The sequence below is a fragment of the Euphorbia lathyris genome, chromosome 8 (genome assembly GCF_963576675.1).
Source record: "Euphorbia lathyris chromosome 8, ddEupLath1.1, whole genome shotgun sequence".
In the NCBI taxonomy this organism is placed as follows: Eukaryota; Viridiplantae; Streptophyta; class Magnoliopsida; order Malpighiales; family Euphorbiaceae; genus Euphorbia; species Euphorbia lathyris.
This window is the reverse complement of record NC_088917.1, coordinates 63907535-63923992: the sequence shown is the minus strand read 5'-3', so window position 1 is coordinate 63923992 and position 16458 is coordinate 63907535. Positions and strand designations below refer to the sequence as shown.

Below are 16458 nucleotides of genomic sequence, written 5' to 3'. Positions count from 1 at the left end.
AATTTGTAAGCATTGGGTCGGTTCTTTTTCTTGTTCACCATACAAATAGCTTCTTTTTCTAAATTGGATTTCCTTTTCTGAAGTTTGAAGGTAAATAGTAAATGATAATTTAGTCATTTCCGAAATCATAAACAGTAAAAAATCTAACAAATAGACGGAATGACTAAACAGTTCACTGAGAAAAAGGTCAGAGACCTTACCATATGTTTTTAAAAATAAGGAACTAAACAGTGTATTTTGACAAAATATAGGGACTAATAAATTAATTACCCTAGCAAAAAACATGCAAATAGTAGAGAGCTAGTTTATATACTAATTTATATATTACTTGTATACAAGTATAAGAATTTTTTCTTCCAAAAAAAAAAGAAAGCATTAATCAAATATCACATATGGAGAATAGATAAATCATAAAAAAAAGAAAATAGAAACTATGGTTTATTAAAAAAAGAAGCTAGAGTCTTAAACAATGACTTAGCTTTATCAGAATTAGGATCAAATATATGAAAAATATGATCTTCGCCTTGTATTTCCACAATTTCTGCACTCCCTCCCCATCCACTCTTCACCAATTTTTCATAATAAAACCTTCCTCTATCTCTCAATATATCTTTCTCTGCAACAACCACCATTACCCTCTCACAACCCAATCCTTCAAGCTCCGACAACGACACCGTTTCATCCACAAAAGGATTAATCATCGGATCATCCAATCCTTTCTCCGACGGACAAACAAACAACCACCAATCATCCACCATTGATTTTCTCACTTCATCACTTACTTCCACACCTATCGGATCTTTCCCCCAAAAATAAGGATGAATCATAGCTATTCCTTCAATTTTGATCCCAAAATTATCATTATCTTTACCTAGCCTTGCACCAAAATGATGAGCCATGTTTGCACCGCAGCTATCTCCGGCGAGAAAAACCTTGTTAAAATCTGCGTGATTGATCAGCCAGGAGTCTTGGCGTTGGGCTATCCAATTGAGTGCAGTCCATGAGTCTTCATAAGCGGCTGGAAGTGGTGTCTCGGGGGCTAATCTGTAATTAATTGAAACTAGAAGTACTCTGGCTTCTGCAACTATTTTGTTGAGGCTGTGGTGGTAGAAGGGATCGGCGGTTGAGGATAAGAAAAAGCCTCCGCCGTGATAGTAGATTACGAGAGGGATTTTTTCGTGTGTTTTGATTGAGTTGGGGAGGTAGAATCTGGCTGAAACTCTGGTTTGTGGTGTGATAATGGTGTCTTTTGATAGAACATTAGTTTCGGGATCTAATCCTGCCAGAGTAATTCCTGTTCCGGCTAGTCTCTCGATTGTTCCATCTTTGTGAATTTGAATGTAGGGGAAGATGATACGAGATATTTCTTCTTTGTTTTCCATTTAGAATTTAGAGATTACTTGAAGATTTTGAATATGTGATTTGAGATCCATATTGGGGGTTTTTATATTAGTCCAAGGGGTTGTTGGGATCTATCTATCTTTTTGTTTGATTATTATTTTAGGCAAAAACTTCCCAATTTATACCAATATAAAGGCTTAATACATCATTTGCTCCCTGAACTTGTCTAAAAAGTTTGATTGGTCCCCTAAATTTTTAAAGTATCCTGATAGACTCCTCAACTTGCATAAAATATTCAGTTAGCCCCCTGAATTTGCATAAAATGTAATCAATTTATCACTCGGTCGCAAAAATGTAAGTTAAATGCAGAAGATATATTGTACAAGTTTAAAAAAAAGTAAAACGATCAAAATCGGGGTATGCAGTTCTAATATTAGAGAAGACAAGTTGTATAGTTGAGCAAGTAATAACTTCATTTTTAATTTATTTTTTAATTGTGTAATAACATTCTAAGATGCGTGGAATACATCTTCCGTATTTAACTTATTTTTTTTTGCGACCGAGTGATCAATTGATTACATTTTATGCAAGTTCAGGGGGCTAACTGAATATTTTATGCAAGTGCGACCGATTGATCAATTGATTATATTTTACGCAAATTCAAAAAATTAACTGAACATTTTATTGAAGTTTAGAGGACTATCGAGATATTTTGATAGTTCAGGAGTCCCGTCAATTTTTTTGAACAAGTTTAAGAGCAAATGATGTATTAACCCCAATATAAAATTAGCCTCATATTTTATGTTAAAACGTGACACCATGTAAATAATGTCACATTTCGGCATTCTTATGGCATGTGATATATAATTAATTAATTTGTGAGATGTGAAATTGTTTAAAAAAAAGTTCTAAGGTTAAAATTAAATAAAAACTAACTTTAATATATTGATGGACTCAACAAAGGATATGGAGGTTAATAGCATCCAATAATGTTTTATAATTATTTTTTATATATATTTTTTTGGTAGGAAAAGGAGAGGATTAAAAATATTTTTTATGTTATAAAAAAACATTTTTTATATATATAAATATAGTTTATATATATATATATATAAATATATTTTAAATATAATTATTATATATTTTAATATATAATATTATTAGTTGAAAAAGAATCTTGTGTTTAGATAGAAGAGATGAGGAAATAAGTTTAAACAAAAAATAATGCAACATCAAAACAAAGAAAAAATAAAGAAAATACGATTAGGATTAAAAATATCCATAAAAAGAGATGGGGCAATAAGTTAATTGAAAAAGCTCAGGAACTTCTTCAAAATTAATTTTTTGGACCCAAGATACAAACTACGTGCCACTCCTTGTAATTGATTCCCTGTTAACAATACCATCATAGCACTGGTGCATCATAAGACCTCATAACATCTGCCCATAGCATCCAGAAAATCCATAGGATCTGTTGCAGAATCCTCACCCGAAGGAGGTTGTAACCTTAATAACACTACGCCAAAACCCTCTTCAGACGACGATTAGAAACCGTCATCTCGTGAAATATAAATTTGTCACAGGACTCGCTGCCGTCTATTGCACCTTCAGACGACGGTTAGGTTCTGTCATTTGAAGATACTATACATGACATCAGCCTAGTTTCGTACTGTCATATGAACATTGTTACGATGCATCTTTTTATTTATTAACGTCACTTTTAATGTCATCACATGACATACTAATAATTAAAAATGTCAAGTCGCTATATGGGAAATTGGCATATTGGTATTCGCGATGACAGTTTTTATAATAATTTCTGTCGTAGTAACTTGTATCAGATGACATAGGTCTTAATCAATCATGTCAAAAGATTTATTTTAGATAACAGATTGTTTTAATTTAATGTCTTTTTATTGTTGTTTAGATGATATTTTTTTAAACGTAAATGCCACTCATTGCATTCTTCTTCGAATGATTATGGAAATGAACAATAATTATCAAATGAACAAGAATTTCTGTATATCAATGATTTTAATTTTATTGGAGACTAATGCTCATAATCTGTTTACATTTGAACTACACAAATAACTGAATGAATACTCGGGTAAAAAAAAAAAAGCAATTAATGTACATCTCCAAATCTATATATATAGTCAGAGGCGTGGTGGTGTTGATTGGAAAGCCAAATCCAACTTGAACTGAAGCATATCTAAGTCATCATCTCCTAGAATCCCCAAAGTCTTGATATCTGCAAAACCAATTGATGATGCTCATTAATTACATACCGTATACAGATAGACCTAATTAATCTCCTTTTACCTTTTCTCCATTCTGAGACCCTTCACTTACCCACCCACATTATAAATAGGAAGTGTTTACCAATTCTCAATAGTCACCCAGGGCAACCTAACACTATACTTACAGTTTGTTATTTCGAGCATGGATAGACTTGTAAGGAACCTCTATCGTAGTGTTGAGTTTCAGATTGACCAACTCTGATATGAGGCACCCAGGTGGCTTGTCAATATATATGGTCCTGACCGGCGGCAATGGAATGCCGTGATGAATGGCCCTCCAAACACCCCTTATGAAGGAGGTGTATTCATAGTCGACATGGAATTCCCTGTCGATTTCCCCTCCACACCTCTAGTTGTAAGAAAATGCATAAACTTGTTAACACACATAAATCAGTTCATATCTTTGTAAATACACTCATGATATTACTATTGTTCGCAGGTCATATTCAGGACCAAAATTTACCATCCTAATATCGGTCCCTTGGGGCATGTTTCTATGCCCCAGCTACTTGATCGCCCTGCCCATAGTATTTCCACGGTAAGATGTAAATCTATGTATTTTTTACCCGTAAATTTATCTATTCATGTTTGGGGTCTAGTTTATCTACTCATGTTTGGGGTCTAATTTAATTTATCTATGCATTTTATAGCTGCTGTGGAATATTTATGGAATGCTGGTAGAGCCCTTCATTGAGGGGCCATTTCCTGGCTGAGAGCGAATTGCTGAACGATACATCAGCAACAGGGAAGGTTATGTAGCAACTGCCAGGAGATGGACTGAAAAGCATGCAGTGGATATATGATGTGCAAATAGCAAGCAAGGGGGGCATTATGATGTGACGTGCGAATATCGTACAAGGGGGGGGGGGGGGCGTGATGTGCGAATAGCAAGGAAATTTGGATGCTGGGCAACCATTGAGTTAGATGGTGTGGACTACTGGATGGGCATAAAGCCATTCTTGAAGAAAAGAATGATTACTGATTACAAATGTACTTGGTAATCAATCTGATCTTCAATGTTGGCTCCATGCCCCTCCAGTACTCCACTCCATCCATCCAGCTCTAGTGTTTCTTTAGCATCAAAATCTCCTTTCTATTCGCGCATCACGCCCCCCCTTGTACGCTATTCGCACGTCACATCATAATGCCCCCCTTGCACGCTATCCTTTTTTGATAAGCAATACAAAGTAGACAACTTATTCAAGTAGACATATATATGTATATTCAAGTGGATCATAACATGCTATAACAAAGTAGTCAACTTATTCGTTTATGTCTATTAAATTGAATCAGTTCTACTTCCTAACACATAACATGCTAAATTGATATGAAACATATGTCTATTCCTTAATCAGTTACTTCATAAACAGAACATAAAACAAGCCAACATGCTTCATACATAGACACATAACACATAACATGCTAAATTGACATGAAACATATGTCTCATCAGCATAACTCATGTTAAAATAGAAAAGAATCAAGCAACTTCATCATTTTCAGCTTTAAGAGTATGCATGATCAGCTGCCTTCCTAAACATAATATCAAGTTCATAACAAGCATCGAAAACCCATCAACATCCTGAATGGTTTCAATTAGATAACAAGCCAAATGGAAGGTATATTGTAAACCTATCTCATCACCATCCTGAATGGTTTCATAACATTTTCAGCTTTAAGAGTATGCCTAACATGTTATAACAAATAGACAACTTATTCGTACATGTCTAAAACTTGTTCTCATAGCATCATAAAGCCACCACTATGTACCTGCCACTTGGATTGTACAGTTCATGATGAAGTTAGTATGGTGATGAAGTGTATGATACTGTCACCACAAGCTTAGTCATAAACTTGTGTTGTTAGAATCATACAACTTCATCACCATGTTAAACACTTTTCCATAAGCATAACAAGCCAAGTGACATGATACATAGTAATGGAGATTTAGGAGTATGCCTAACATGCTATAACAAGTAGACAACTTATTCAAGCAGACATGTATATTCAAGTGAACATGCTATAACAAGCATACAACTTATTCCTTACTTATCATCATAGGTCATGTTCAAATAAAAAAGAGAATGGTGATATCTTATCATTTGCAAGCCATATCAGTACATGCAATTAGCCTAAATTTACCCTTTAATACATGCTTCATACATGCTCAATGACCCTTTTACAATGTTCCTCTAATACTTGATGCATGATTAATAAGCTACATGCCCAAATGAACAATCGTACACATACTCATACAGAACCTCAAACATAAACATCAACAAAACATCAAATATAAACATGTTTCATACACATACACATACACAATCACTTCTATCAGTATAACTCATAGGTGTAAGAGTATTGCCAATCACAATGAACATTCAAAGCTTTAGAGTATGCCTAATCAGTTATATCTAACCAATCAGTTCATACCAATCATTTCATCATCACCCACAACATCATACATATATGTAATCTTTCAGTTCAAACCCACATAACAATATATATATATATGTATACTCAAAAGCAGGCTAGTTTCCTAAATCAATGAGTTCTATGTTCATATACATACACATACTCATTCAGATAACAATCCAAGTGGAAGATATATTGCAAACCTATCTCAGCAGCACCACCCACAACAACATCAGACATGCAACCAATCAGTTCAAACCAACATAACAACAATATATACTCAATAAGTTAAAGAAATCTTCCCATATGCTAAACGCAAGAATTGATTGACAATCTCTTCAGTCAGCCTTCGCATGTAGCATTCTTACTATCCCTGCAAATATTATGTTCAAATAAAAAGAAATCAGAACATCTTCAGCAACCGGCATTGTATTGCCTTAGGTTAAAAAAGATAATGACCCAAGAATTTCAGCGGTGAATATAACAATGAATACAATAAAATCAGTATCTAAGCGAGAGATCTAACCCTTTAAATCATAGCTCTGAAAATCAATAGATTCTTATTCCAGCTGCTGAAATTGACATACACAAAAGTAAATCGGATGAGGAAAAGAGAGAGTAAGGAACATTGAAAATCAATAGATACTTACCAGTACCGTGTTTATAGCTCCGCCAGTGATTGCATGTTCAAATCATCCATGGAGATAGAGATGGATGAGAGGGATGAAGCTCTTGCGTAACCTAAACTAGGGTTTGGGATTAGAGAGAGGGTTTAGATATCAGCCGAAATTTCAGTCAAACAAAAGCGCCTAAAATTTGGGGATTGGCCGCGTAAGTGAAATTTCATTTGCCGCTTTTTTGTTTTCGGCAAACAATGACATTCATTTATTAGAAGTGTCATCTGTTGAGTAAGTGAAATTTAACGAAAACGCGCGTTTTCTTTGGATGACAAGATTATGTAATCGTAATGTCATCTGAGAATCGAGCGCATTTTTTATTTCGCTTTCAGATGACATACAGTTAAAATACTGTCATGAAAAATATTCAGACGACACGAAAATAAATGTCTGTCATGTATCTTGTGTCATATTAAAGGGAAAATGGCATAGTGTAAGTCACTGAGATCTTGGAATTGAGCTCTATCATTAGGTATAACATATCTTGTAGTTCTTGGTTGTTTGTTTTCTCCTACCACAATTGTTAGCCTTTCAACTGCTTGAAAGACCCCTTGCAACCCAGCAGCCAAATCGGTGTTAGATATTTCTTCTTTGTTTTCCATTTAGAGAGAGAGTTGGAGATTTTGAATATGTATGTGTGGAAAGAAAAGAAAGAGTGGAATATGTTACTTCGAGATCCATATTGGGGTTTTTTTATAAAGAGTTTGTTGGGATCTATCTATCTTTTGTTTGACTATTTTAGGCAAAAACTTCCCAATTTATACCAATATAAAATTAGCATGATATCTATACTATATATAATAGCGAAAGTAGAGAGAAAATGAAAGAAGTGTTTTAGCGGTTTATTTTATTAGTTGTCAAACATTTAAAAATCAAGATTAAAAAGAATTTTAATTAATTAAAATTTCATATTTAATAAAATAAAATAATTAATTCGATATGAAATATAATTAATTTAATAAAATTTGAGTGAGTTATGTGGATGTATATTAATGCATAGTTAAATATAATAATAATATCAATTAAGTAATAATTGTACAACATATAGAGAATTTGTATAGTTTTTTTTATTGAAATACAGATCTAGCCCAACGGGAATCCCAATCAGGTTGGGACCCTCGAAAAGGCAAAGAACCAAATATATAAAGGAATAGAAGAAAAAAAGTATGAAACCAGTACAAAGAATGTTTTAAGAAAATCTAAACATATCCCTACCAAGGGCATTATCTCTAGCAAGAAGGGAGCAGAAGTCTGGAAGGGTATTCCACATTTGTAAATCTGAGGTCAGACGTCCATAATTAGCAAGAGCATCCGCTTGTATATGCATCATTGAATCTAAACAATTTAACCAATCCACACACATTGTCCAAGGAATGATCTGTGCACGGGAACGGAAAATTCAAATAACGTAAGTCGAGTCACTTTCAATCCAGAGATGACCATCCATGTGACCTCGCAATCAAAACTGCAAAAATAGCAGCTTGCAATTCCGCCATGTGTACCAAAGCACAATCAATGGGGAAGGCAAATGACCCAAGAGGACGTCCCTGACTATTTCGAAAAACCACATCGCAACCAGCTCTACCCGAGATCATGGATGCATCAGTGTTAGCTTTAATCCAATCAGACGGAGGGGGATGCCATCTAACTTCAATGATTCGAGGGGCCCTATGACAACGAGCGTTTAACCCGAGATTATGGAGAATTGATAACTCCACAACAGAATTCCATACCGATCCGTTGCTGATTTTATTAGAGCTACGAATAGCAGACCAAATATAGCGTAATGCCTCATGAATGTTTGGTGGCTTGCTCTAAAAAATAGCAGCATTTCTTGCATACCAGATCAACCAAACAACATTAACAAGCGCGACCTGCTAGAGGGAAAGTACTTGCGAACTGAACTTGTGTGAGAAGGCGTGTTGCAAGAGGTTCTGTAGACAAGAATCAAGTACAAGTCTTCTACCAAATAAAACTGATATGCTGAACCAGATTTGGGAAGCAAAGGGGCAATGAACAAGAAAATGGTCACTCGTCTTATAAGCCATTAAACAGACCAGACAATGAGATATTAGAGACAGACCTCTAGCATGGAGCACGACATGAGTTGGTAAAGAGCCCCAGTATGCATGCCAGCAGACCATAGAGTGTGACGACTGAATAAAAGGTTTCCAAATTGACTAAAAAACTAAAGGCAAAGCCGGAGGAGCACGTAGCCAGTGATATAATAACTTTAACGTGAAGAGGCCATTGCTCGCAGGTCTCTAAAAACATAAATCATGTTCACAGCCATTTCCATGCATATTCCGGATGCGCTGGTGCAACGGACTAGCCAGCATCGGAAGATCCCGCCAGTTGTCATTTTCATGAAAATTTGAGATTCTATCAGTGAGCTTCAAACGGTCTGACATAGAAATCCCAAGCTGTTCAGCTAGGGGCGGCAAAATCCATTTCGAATTCCTAAATGAAAATTTAGAAGATGATCCAAATGACCAAAAACAATTCTCCCGTAACTTGAGATAGGCGGCCTTGACAGAGCACCAAACAGACGATCGCTGCAACCGAAACTTTGGCAAGCCAGCCCTATTTAGAAAGCGCGTCCTCAACAAATTAAAGCATAAAGAATTAGAGGAGAGAAAACCCTATGCCAATTTACCACTCTTAGTCAATTTAAGGGTCAAGAAGTGTTTAATACCCAACCCTCCTTCCTTTAAGGGCTTTAAGCAAACCTTCCAGGGAACAGTAACAAGCTTTTTGGACAAAACTGAACCCGTCCAAATGAAATTCGTCATGTGTCTATTGAGTCTATTTAGCAAACTCACAGGCCATTTATAAACCATAAAGGTGTGGATCAGAGAGCTAGTGATAACTGAATTAATAAGTGCCAGCCTACCAGCCATAGAGAGAGACGTCCCCGCCCAGCGTGAGAAAGAGAGAATAATTCTATCCGCAGTCGCCGCAAGGTATTTAGCTCTTAGGATCCCTTGAAAAAGAGGAACGCCCAAGTAATTCAACGGGAGAGATCCAATTTTGATTCCAATTAGACCCGCCAATCTATTCCGACGTCTAAGTAAGATCGAATCCTCGAAGAAAATCTCAGACTTTTGCCAATTCACTAATTGTCCAGATAGAGAGCCATATAAATCAAAATATCCATGAGAGCATGGATGTTCGTGATGCTTGCCCTGCAAAAAACTAAAATATCATCTGCATAAAACAAGTGCGAAGGCATTACAGAAGAAGTAGAATAACCCATCGGAGACAGCGACCCACGCAAGGCATGAGCATTGATAAAACGGCTAAGGAAATCCTCCGCTAAACCAAAAAGAAGAGGAGAAAGTGGATCTCCCTGCCTTACCCCTCGAGAACAAGAGATATACCCAGCAGATCCATTAGTAGTGAGAATCGAGATATGAGCCGAAGAGAGTATCGCATGAATCCAATCAATGAATTGAGAGGAAAACCCAAACGACTTAAGAACTTCAAGCAGAAATTGCCAGTTTAATGTATCAAAGGCTTTCCTAATGTCCACCTTTAGGCACATGTTACCACCAAAACATTTTTTATTCAAGATATTGACACCTTCAGAAGCAATTGCAATGCACGGATGGATTTGGCGCCATTTCATGAATCCAAATTGATTCTCTGTAACAATTCGGCTAGCAATAATGGCGAGCCTATCAGCTAAGATCTTTGAGATAATTTTGAATGTGAAATTACTCATAACAATCGGCCTATATTGTTCAATTGTCGAGGCTCCAGGGACTTTGGGGATAAGTGCCATCAAGTTTGAATTCAGCCCACCAGAGATTTTCCCATGTTGAAAGAACCACTGAACCATTTTACACATGTCACTACCCACAATGCTCCAATAGGACTGAAAAAAATGACCAGTGAAGCCGCCAGGGCCAGGAGAGCTAGAAGGATCCATGGAAAAAACCGTATGTCGGATGCAATCCTCATCAGGGTAGGCGGTTAGAGAAGTGTTCTAAAAAATCCATCACAAGCCGAGGAACCATATCAGAAACCAGAGACAAATTCACCGGATTCCCACCCGTGCTGGCGAATAGGTTATCATAGTAAGAGATAATATGATTAGAAATAATATTTGGGTCAGTGTGAGAAACCCCATAAATTTTTAAGGCAGAAATTCCCATATACGATTTGCGCATCGCAGAGACACGGTGAAAGTAGCTTGTATTACGGTCTCCCTCAGCAAGCCACCACACTCGACTTTTTTCTTTCAAATATGTTTCTTGCTGAAGTAAGTGAAGGTCCAACTTCTTATGAGCGGCCAATTCACGTTCCTGAAGATTCAATAACCATCCAGCAGATTGAATAGTCTGCTGAATATATGCAAGGGAGTTGCACACCTCATCAATGTTAGCATTGAAGTTACCAAAAATATTAATATTTCAATTTCTCAAAATAGTCCTCAGACCATATAATTTATGACACAACAAGGGAGCTGGCAGAAGAGCAGGGGCATGGCCATCCCAATGATTTTTTATTATCCCATAAAGCTCAGGATTACTAACCCATATTTTTTGAAATCTGAACCTAGAAATCCTACCAGAAGTAGTAAAAAATTTGAACAAAAGGGGGTGGTGGTCCGGGTGATGACGCGTCAGCCCCACACAACACGAATTCCAAGCTTCAACAAAATCAGCCGAAACTAAAGCCCTGTCAAGCCGAGAGTTGACATGCACCTCACCAGTTCTCCCATTACACCACGTGAAGAAACAACTAGTAGAGGGAATATCTAGCCAATCCCCATCATACACAAAATTCCTAAAGTCACGACAAGGTCTTGTAGCCGAAGGCCGTCCCGTTTTCTCATGAGCCCCAAGGATTGCATTGAAGTCCTCAATTAACAACCACCTACCTTGTAAATTCAATTTGAGAGCATTTAGAGATATAAAAAGGGTCAACACGTATGTTTGCCCAAATACTGCCATACACAATTCCATAATAATGCTTAATGCCCTGCACATCCTGTTGCAAATCCACAAACTGTTCATGCTGAAGAATTATAAAGATTGCATCAGTCATAGCAATCCTTTGAAGAATCGAAAGAGTTGGATTATCACACAGATTAACAGAGATCAGTCTCATACCCATGTTGGCCCAAAACGAAGGACGAATTGCCTCAAAATCAACCATTGGTTCTACTAAACAAAGAAGATCAGGTTTATGTTACCTACATAAATCGAAAAGGCACCTCTGAGTGTTAGGGTTGAGGAGCCCCCTACAGTTCCAGAACAGAACTGTCGTTCAAAACGAATAGGGGGTTTGATGGCCCGTTTCGCCCAGGATTTTTTTGCCTCATGCTTTCCGCCTCTGCGTGCTTTAATTGATGTCACAGTGTGCCACATTTCATCTTCTTGCTCTGCCTGGTCTGCCCAGGAAAGAGTGGGAGAAATATTGTTGTTGCCATGCGAGTCAGGCCTCACCACTTCATCAGCCGACTCTATTTGTCCCAAGGGGCTCCCAGCAAACACAAGTTCTTTGTCAGGGTTGACCTTCTCAACATCAATTTTCTCAGCAAGGTCAGCTACAATTCTGGCCGTGGCGATTGCCACCGGGACAATTGCACGATTCTCATCAAGAGGAGAAGGTTTCTTAGTCGGCGGTTTTTAAAAAGATCGACTATTCAGTGGTTTTTTTTATTTTTCTTGCAGTCATATATCGAATGACCAATAGAAGAGCAAACTTTGCAGAACTGAGGAAGCCTTTCATAAACCACTTCAATCCAGATGTTTTCCCCTGCTCTCTTAACTCCAAGCTTCGTCGGTAGTTCTCCTACCAAATCCACATCCAACAGTAGTCTAGTAAAATGCCCGAAATCACCCTCAAGGGGGGCTTTGTTGAACCGAATCAATCCCCCAATCCCTGTTGCAATGTCCGAAAGAATTTGTCTATCCTAATATTCCCATGGAAGAGAGTAGAGGCAAACCCAAACCTGTGCATTAGTGGAGCATTCAGCATAAGGATCAAAATCCGACACCCAGGGTTGAAGACGAAAAATGCCCGGATGGGTATTCACAATCCCCTTGTTGACAACCATATCATGTGCTTATTTGGAAGGCAAGATTACTTGAAAATATCCTTTACCAATCGCAATTAGCCTCCACTGAGCAGTGATTCCCCAAATTTTGGTTAAACTTGCCTTGAGGTCCACCACTTTCCAAGGGGAATCCCCTTTAGATAGAACGAGCCTTCCGATAAGAGCGTTTGAGAAGAGAGCTAATCTCCTCTCATAGGCTGATTGTGAAATCCGAATGGATTTCAGGCCTCTGATGTCAGGCTTCTCACCAGTAAGGGGCTGATGAGGCAGATCCGGAGCAAAATGGAGCTTAGGATTGAAGAGAACTTCGATGCTAAGGAAATCTTCCGGAGGAGGAGCCATGATCACAGCCGGCACGACGCCAAATGCTGAAGCAGCCAGACCGAATCCGACCACCTCAAACACAGTCCAAAGAATTCATCGTTATTTTCAAGCCATAATTGTTTTATTTTTACAAATTAAATTTAATTTGGAATTATTAATTTTTAGAAATAATTATTATATATAACACAGCAGGCAGATCGCAAATTCACGGCAGCTAGTAGGGACCGACCGGTGCAGGGGAAGAACGGAGCAGACCGGCGGCGAGCGGAAGGCTGGCGGCGGGCGTAGGGGGCAAAAGGGCAGAAAGATCCAACGCCAAGAAACGCAGGAGATCACCGTGCACAAAATCGCAACAGACCGGCGAGCAGCGAGCATCGAGCGGTGAGTAGCGAGGGCGGCGGTGGCGAGCAGTGACCAGGGCGACGACGCAGAGGAGAAAACGCAAGAGCGTATTTTTCGAAAGAGAGAGGAGCGTCTCCTCGCCTCATTATATGCTGTAAGTTTTTCAGAGAATTTGTATAGTTAAATATTATAATAATAATAATAATAATAATAATAATAATAATAATAATAATAATAAAGTAATAATACTCATTTAATCAATTAAGTAATAATTGTAAATTTAATCATATAGCAATTTAGGGTAGGTGAAGAGATATTGCATTAACTAATTGTATTTAATAAGTATTATTATTACATCAACTGTTACAATTTATTGTAATAGACACACACACACACACATATATATATATATAAAGTTTGTGATTTTTTTCTTCACAAATTTACATATTTTCATGCAGTATGACAATGTTACATATGAAGGCTCGCTTCAACCAAATTAGCTACCTCTCTACCGAAAAAGACACATGGAGAATAAGAGTCAGAGTTATTAGGTTATGGGAAGCACTTAACACAAAAGAAAATAATTCCGTAATGAGTTTGGATATGATATTGCTAGATGAAAAGGTATTTATGTAATATTTTTATATATTCATTAAGACTGAAATTCCATTGGTATAATTTTTTGTTGCAAAATAGGGTAGCACCATTCATGGAAGTATCCGTAAAGCTCAAATTGATAGATTTCGAAACAAATTACATGAAGGAAAAATTCATGTTATTGAGAACTTCAAAATTATACCAGCTTCGCAAAGCTACAGACCTATTCCTAATGAGCATAAGATTGTATTTCTTCTAACAACTAAAGTAACACAAGTGGATGAGATTGATTGTAAAATTGCTCTCCAAAAGTTTGAGTTTGTTACTTTTGACAAGCTTATTGATAGATGTGAAAACAATTTTGTTCTAACTGGTGAGATATTTGAAATATAGTTTTATAATTTAATTCAGTTTCAAATTAAATATTAATTTCAATTGATTTTACGATATTAATTTTGCAGATGTTGTTGGAAGAATCACATTAATAAGCTCGATCAATGAAATTGATGTTAGTGAAAAGAAGCGAGAAAAGGTAGATCTCGAGCTGATGAATAAATGAGTATGATCTGTGATTAAATTTTCTGCAATTTAATTTAATTGCTCTTATTTTTATCAAAATAAATATATATTTATACTTGGTTGCTTAATTATAGAGAGAAAATGATTAGAGCCACATTATGGGAGAAAGTAGCCATAGATTTTGATGGAAGGTCAATTTCCACAAAAGATCAACCATTGGTTATTATTTTAACATCAATGACCGTGAAGAAGTTTTTGGGTAAGTACAATTACTAAATAGATATGAATATATTTTTATATATAATAAATAAAATATTTTTTTTAATTGTAGGTCAATATACAGTATCTTCGACTACATCAACCAAGATATATTTGAATTTCAACATTTCCGAAGTCGAAGAAATTATGAACAAGTAAAATTCTTTTGTATATTAATGATTTTGTCAATAACCAATTATCTAAGTCTTTTTTATTATTTATAGGAATGTCAGAACCAAAGAATCCATTCGAATCAGGAGGAAGAACAAACCTTTACTGAGGAACAGCCTGAAGCTGACAAGTCTAAATCTGCTGAACCCAGTAACACAGCTGCTGCGGAGCATGCTGATGAACAAGGAGCTGAGTCTCCAGTGAAGAACAAGGTTGTTGAGGGCCTTTATGCTGACTTTGGACTCAACTCCTCTTTTGAGTCCCCAGAACCTATCACTGCTGTCCCTTCTCCTCAAACCAAAACTCATAAGGGAAGTAGCGAAAAGCGGTTCAAGCGGAAGGCACAGAAGCCTAACCTCATAGATCTCCTCGATGATTCTCCGCTAAGGGACCCCATCACTGACCTGACTGGGCTACAATTCAACTTCTTCACCACCATCATTGAATCCACTCCCAGTGAAATGAAGGAAAAGCAAGCCTCTGTTTCTCAAACCGAGGAACAAGCCGACCCAAAAATTGCTAAGGGTCAAGTTTCTACCGACACCTCTGCTCCATCTTCTATTGAGCAAGTGCTCGAAGTTCCTACTGCTCAACATAATGAGTTAGCAAAGGAAAATCCTCATGTTCAAGCCAACTCTGAACCGACTCCACCAACTATCCCAGTTCAGCCTCAAGTTGACTCTGAGCAGGTAAATACTACTGCTGAGCAAACCATTCCAAATCCAACCGAGCAGTTAGTAAGTCAGTCAGCTCCTGCTGTTGGCCTCACTCATGAAAATGCCGCTACTGACCAAGCTGGCACTTCGACTTCTGGACAGCACCCAAAACCTCCAACATCTGGTGCTGACAAAGAAACGGCCCCTGAGACTACGTAGAACCATTCTGAAGATGATTCCTACAACTTTCTCAACGTCTCTGAGTTAGGACGTCGAATCATCAACTCAGCCCATATGCTTCTCCAAGCAATATATTAGTCGCACGCCGATGCTGCTGGATCGACTCCTGCTGAGCCAACTCAACTTTCATCCATCATGCAACTTTTGATTGAACTCAAAGGTCTTAAGGAGCTGATGAGTGTTATGACCTCCTTGGTCTCTCAACAGCCCAAGCAAGAATTTATGGTCAAGCTGGCGGAACTTCAGCTAATGATGGTCAATCACATAGACTCAATCGAAGGGAAAATCAATGCCCTATCTGCTGTGAACTCATCATCCGCAACTTCTGTTGAAGTCACTCAGCATTTCACCCAAGTGACCGCTGAGCTAACCGGAGCTCGAGAACTTATCTCCTCCACTTCTCAATGCTCCATCGAACAGATTGTTGAGGCTGTGCGCCTACTCAACCTGAGCCGAGAAGAAATGGAAACTGATCAGGTTAAGACCAATGACATCCTGCACTGCACCCGATCAACTCTTGAGCATGTTCGTCACATCAACGCTCAACGTCA

General features: G+C 37.5%; 1 protein-coding gene across 1 annotated transcript; it reads right to left on the bottom strand.

Moving 5' to 3' along the window:
• Positions 1 to 292: 292 nt before the first annotated feature.
• LOC136203208 (probable carboxylesterase 2) lies at positions 293 to 1462 on the bottom strand. Its single transcript, XM_065994305.1, has one exon. It carries the CDS (start codon positions 1380 to 1382, stop codon positions 432 to 434), a length of 951 nt encoding a protein of 316 aa, XP_065850377.1. The 5' UTR covers positions 1383 to 1462; the 3' UTR covers positions 293 to 431.
• Positions 1463 to 16458: the final 14996 nt, after the last annotated feature.

Excerpts from the sequence above, each read along its gene's own strand:
- LOC136203208 (XM_065994305.1), bottom strand. The coding sequence starts at position 1,382 with ATGGAAAACAAAGAAGAAATATCTCGTATCATCTTCCCCTACATTCAA.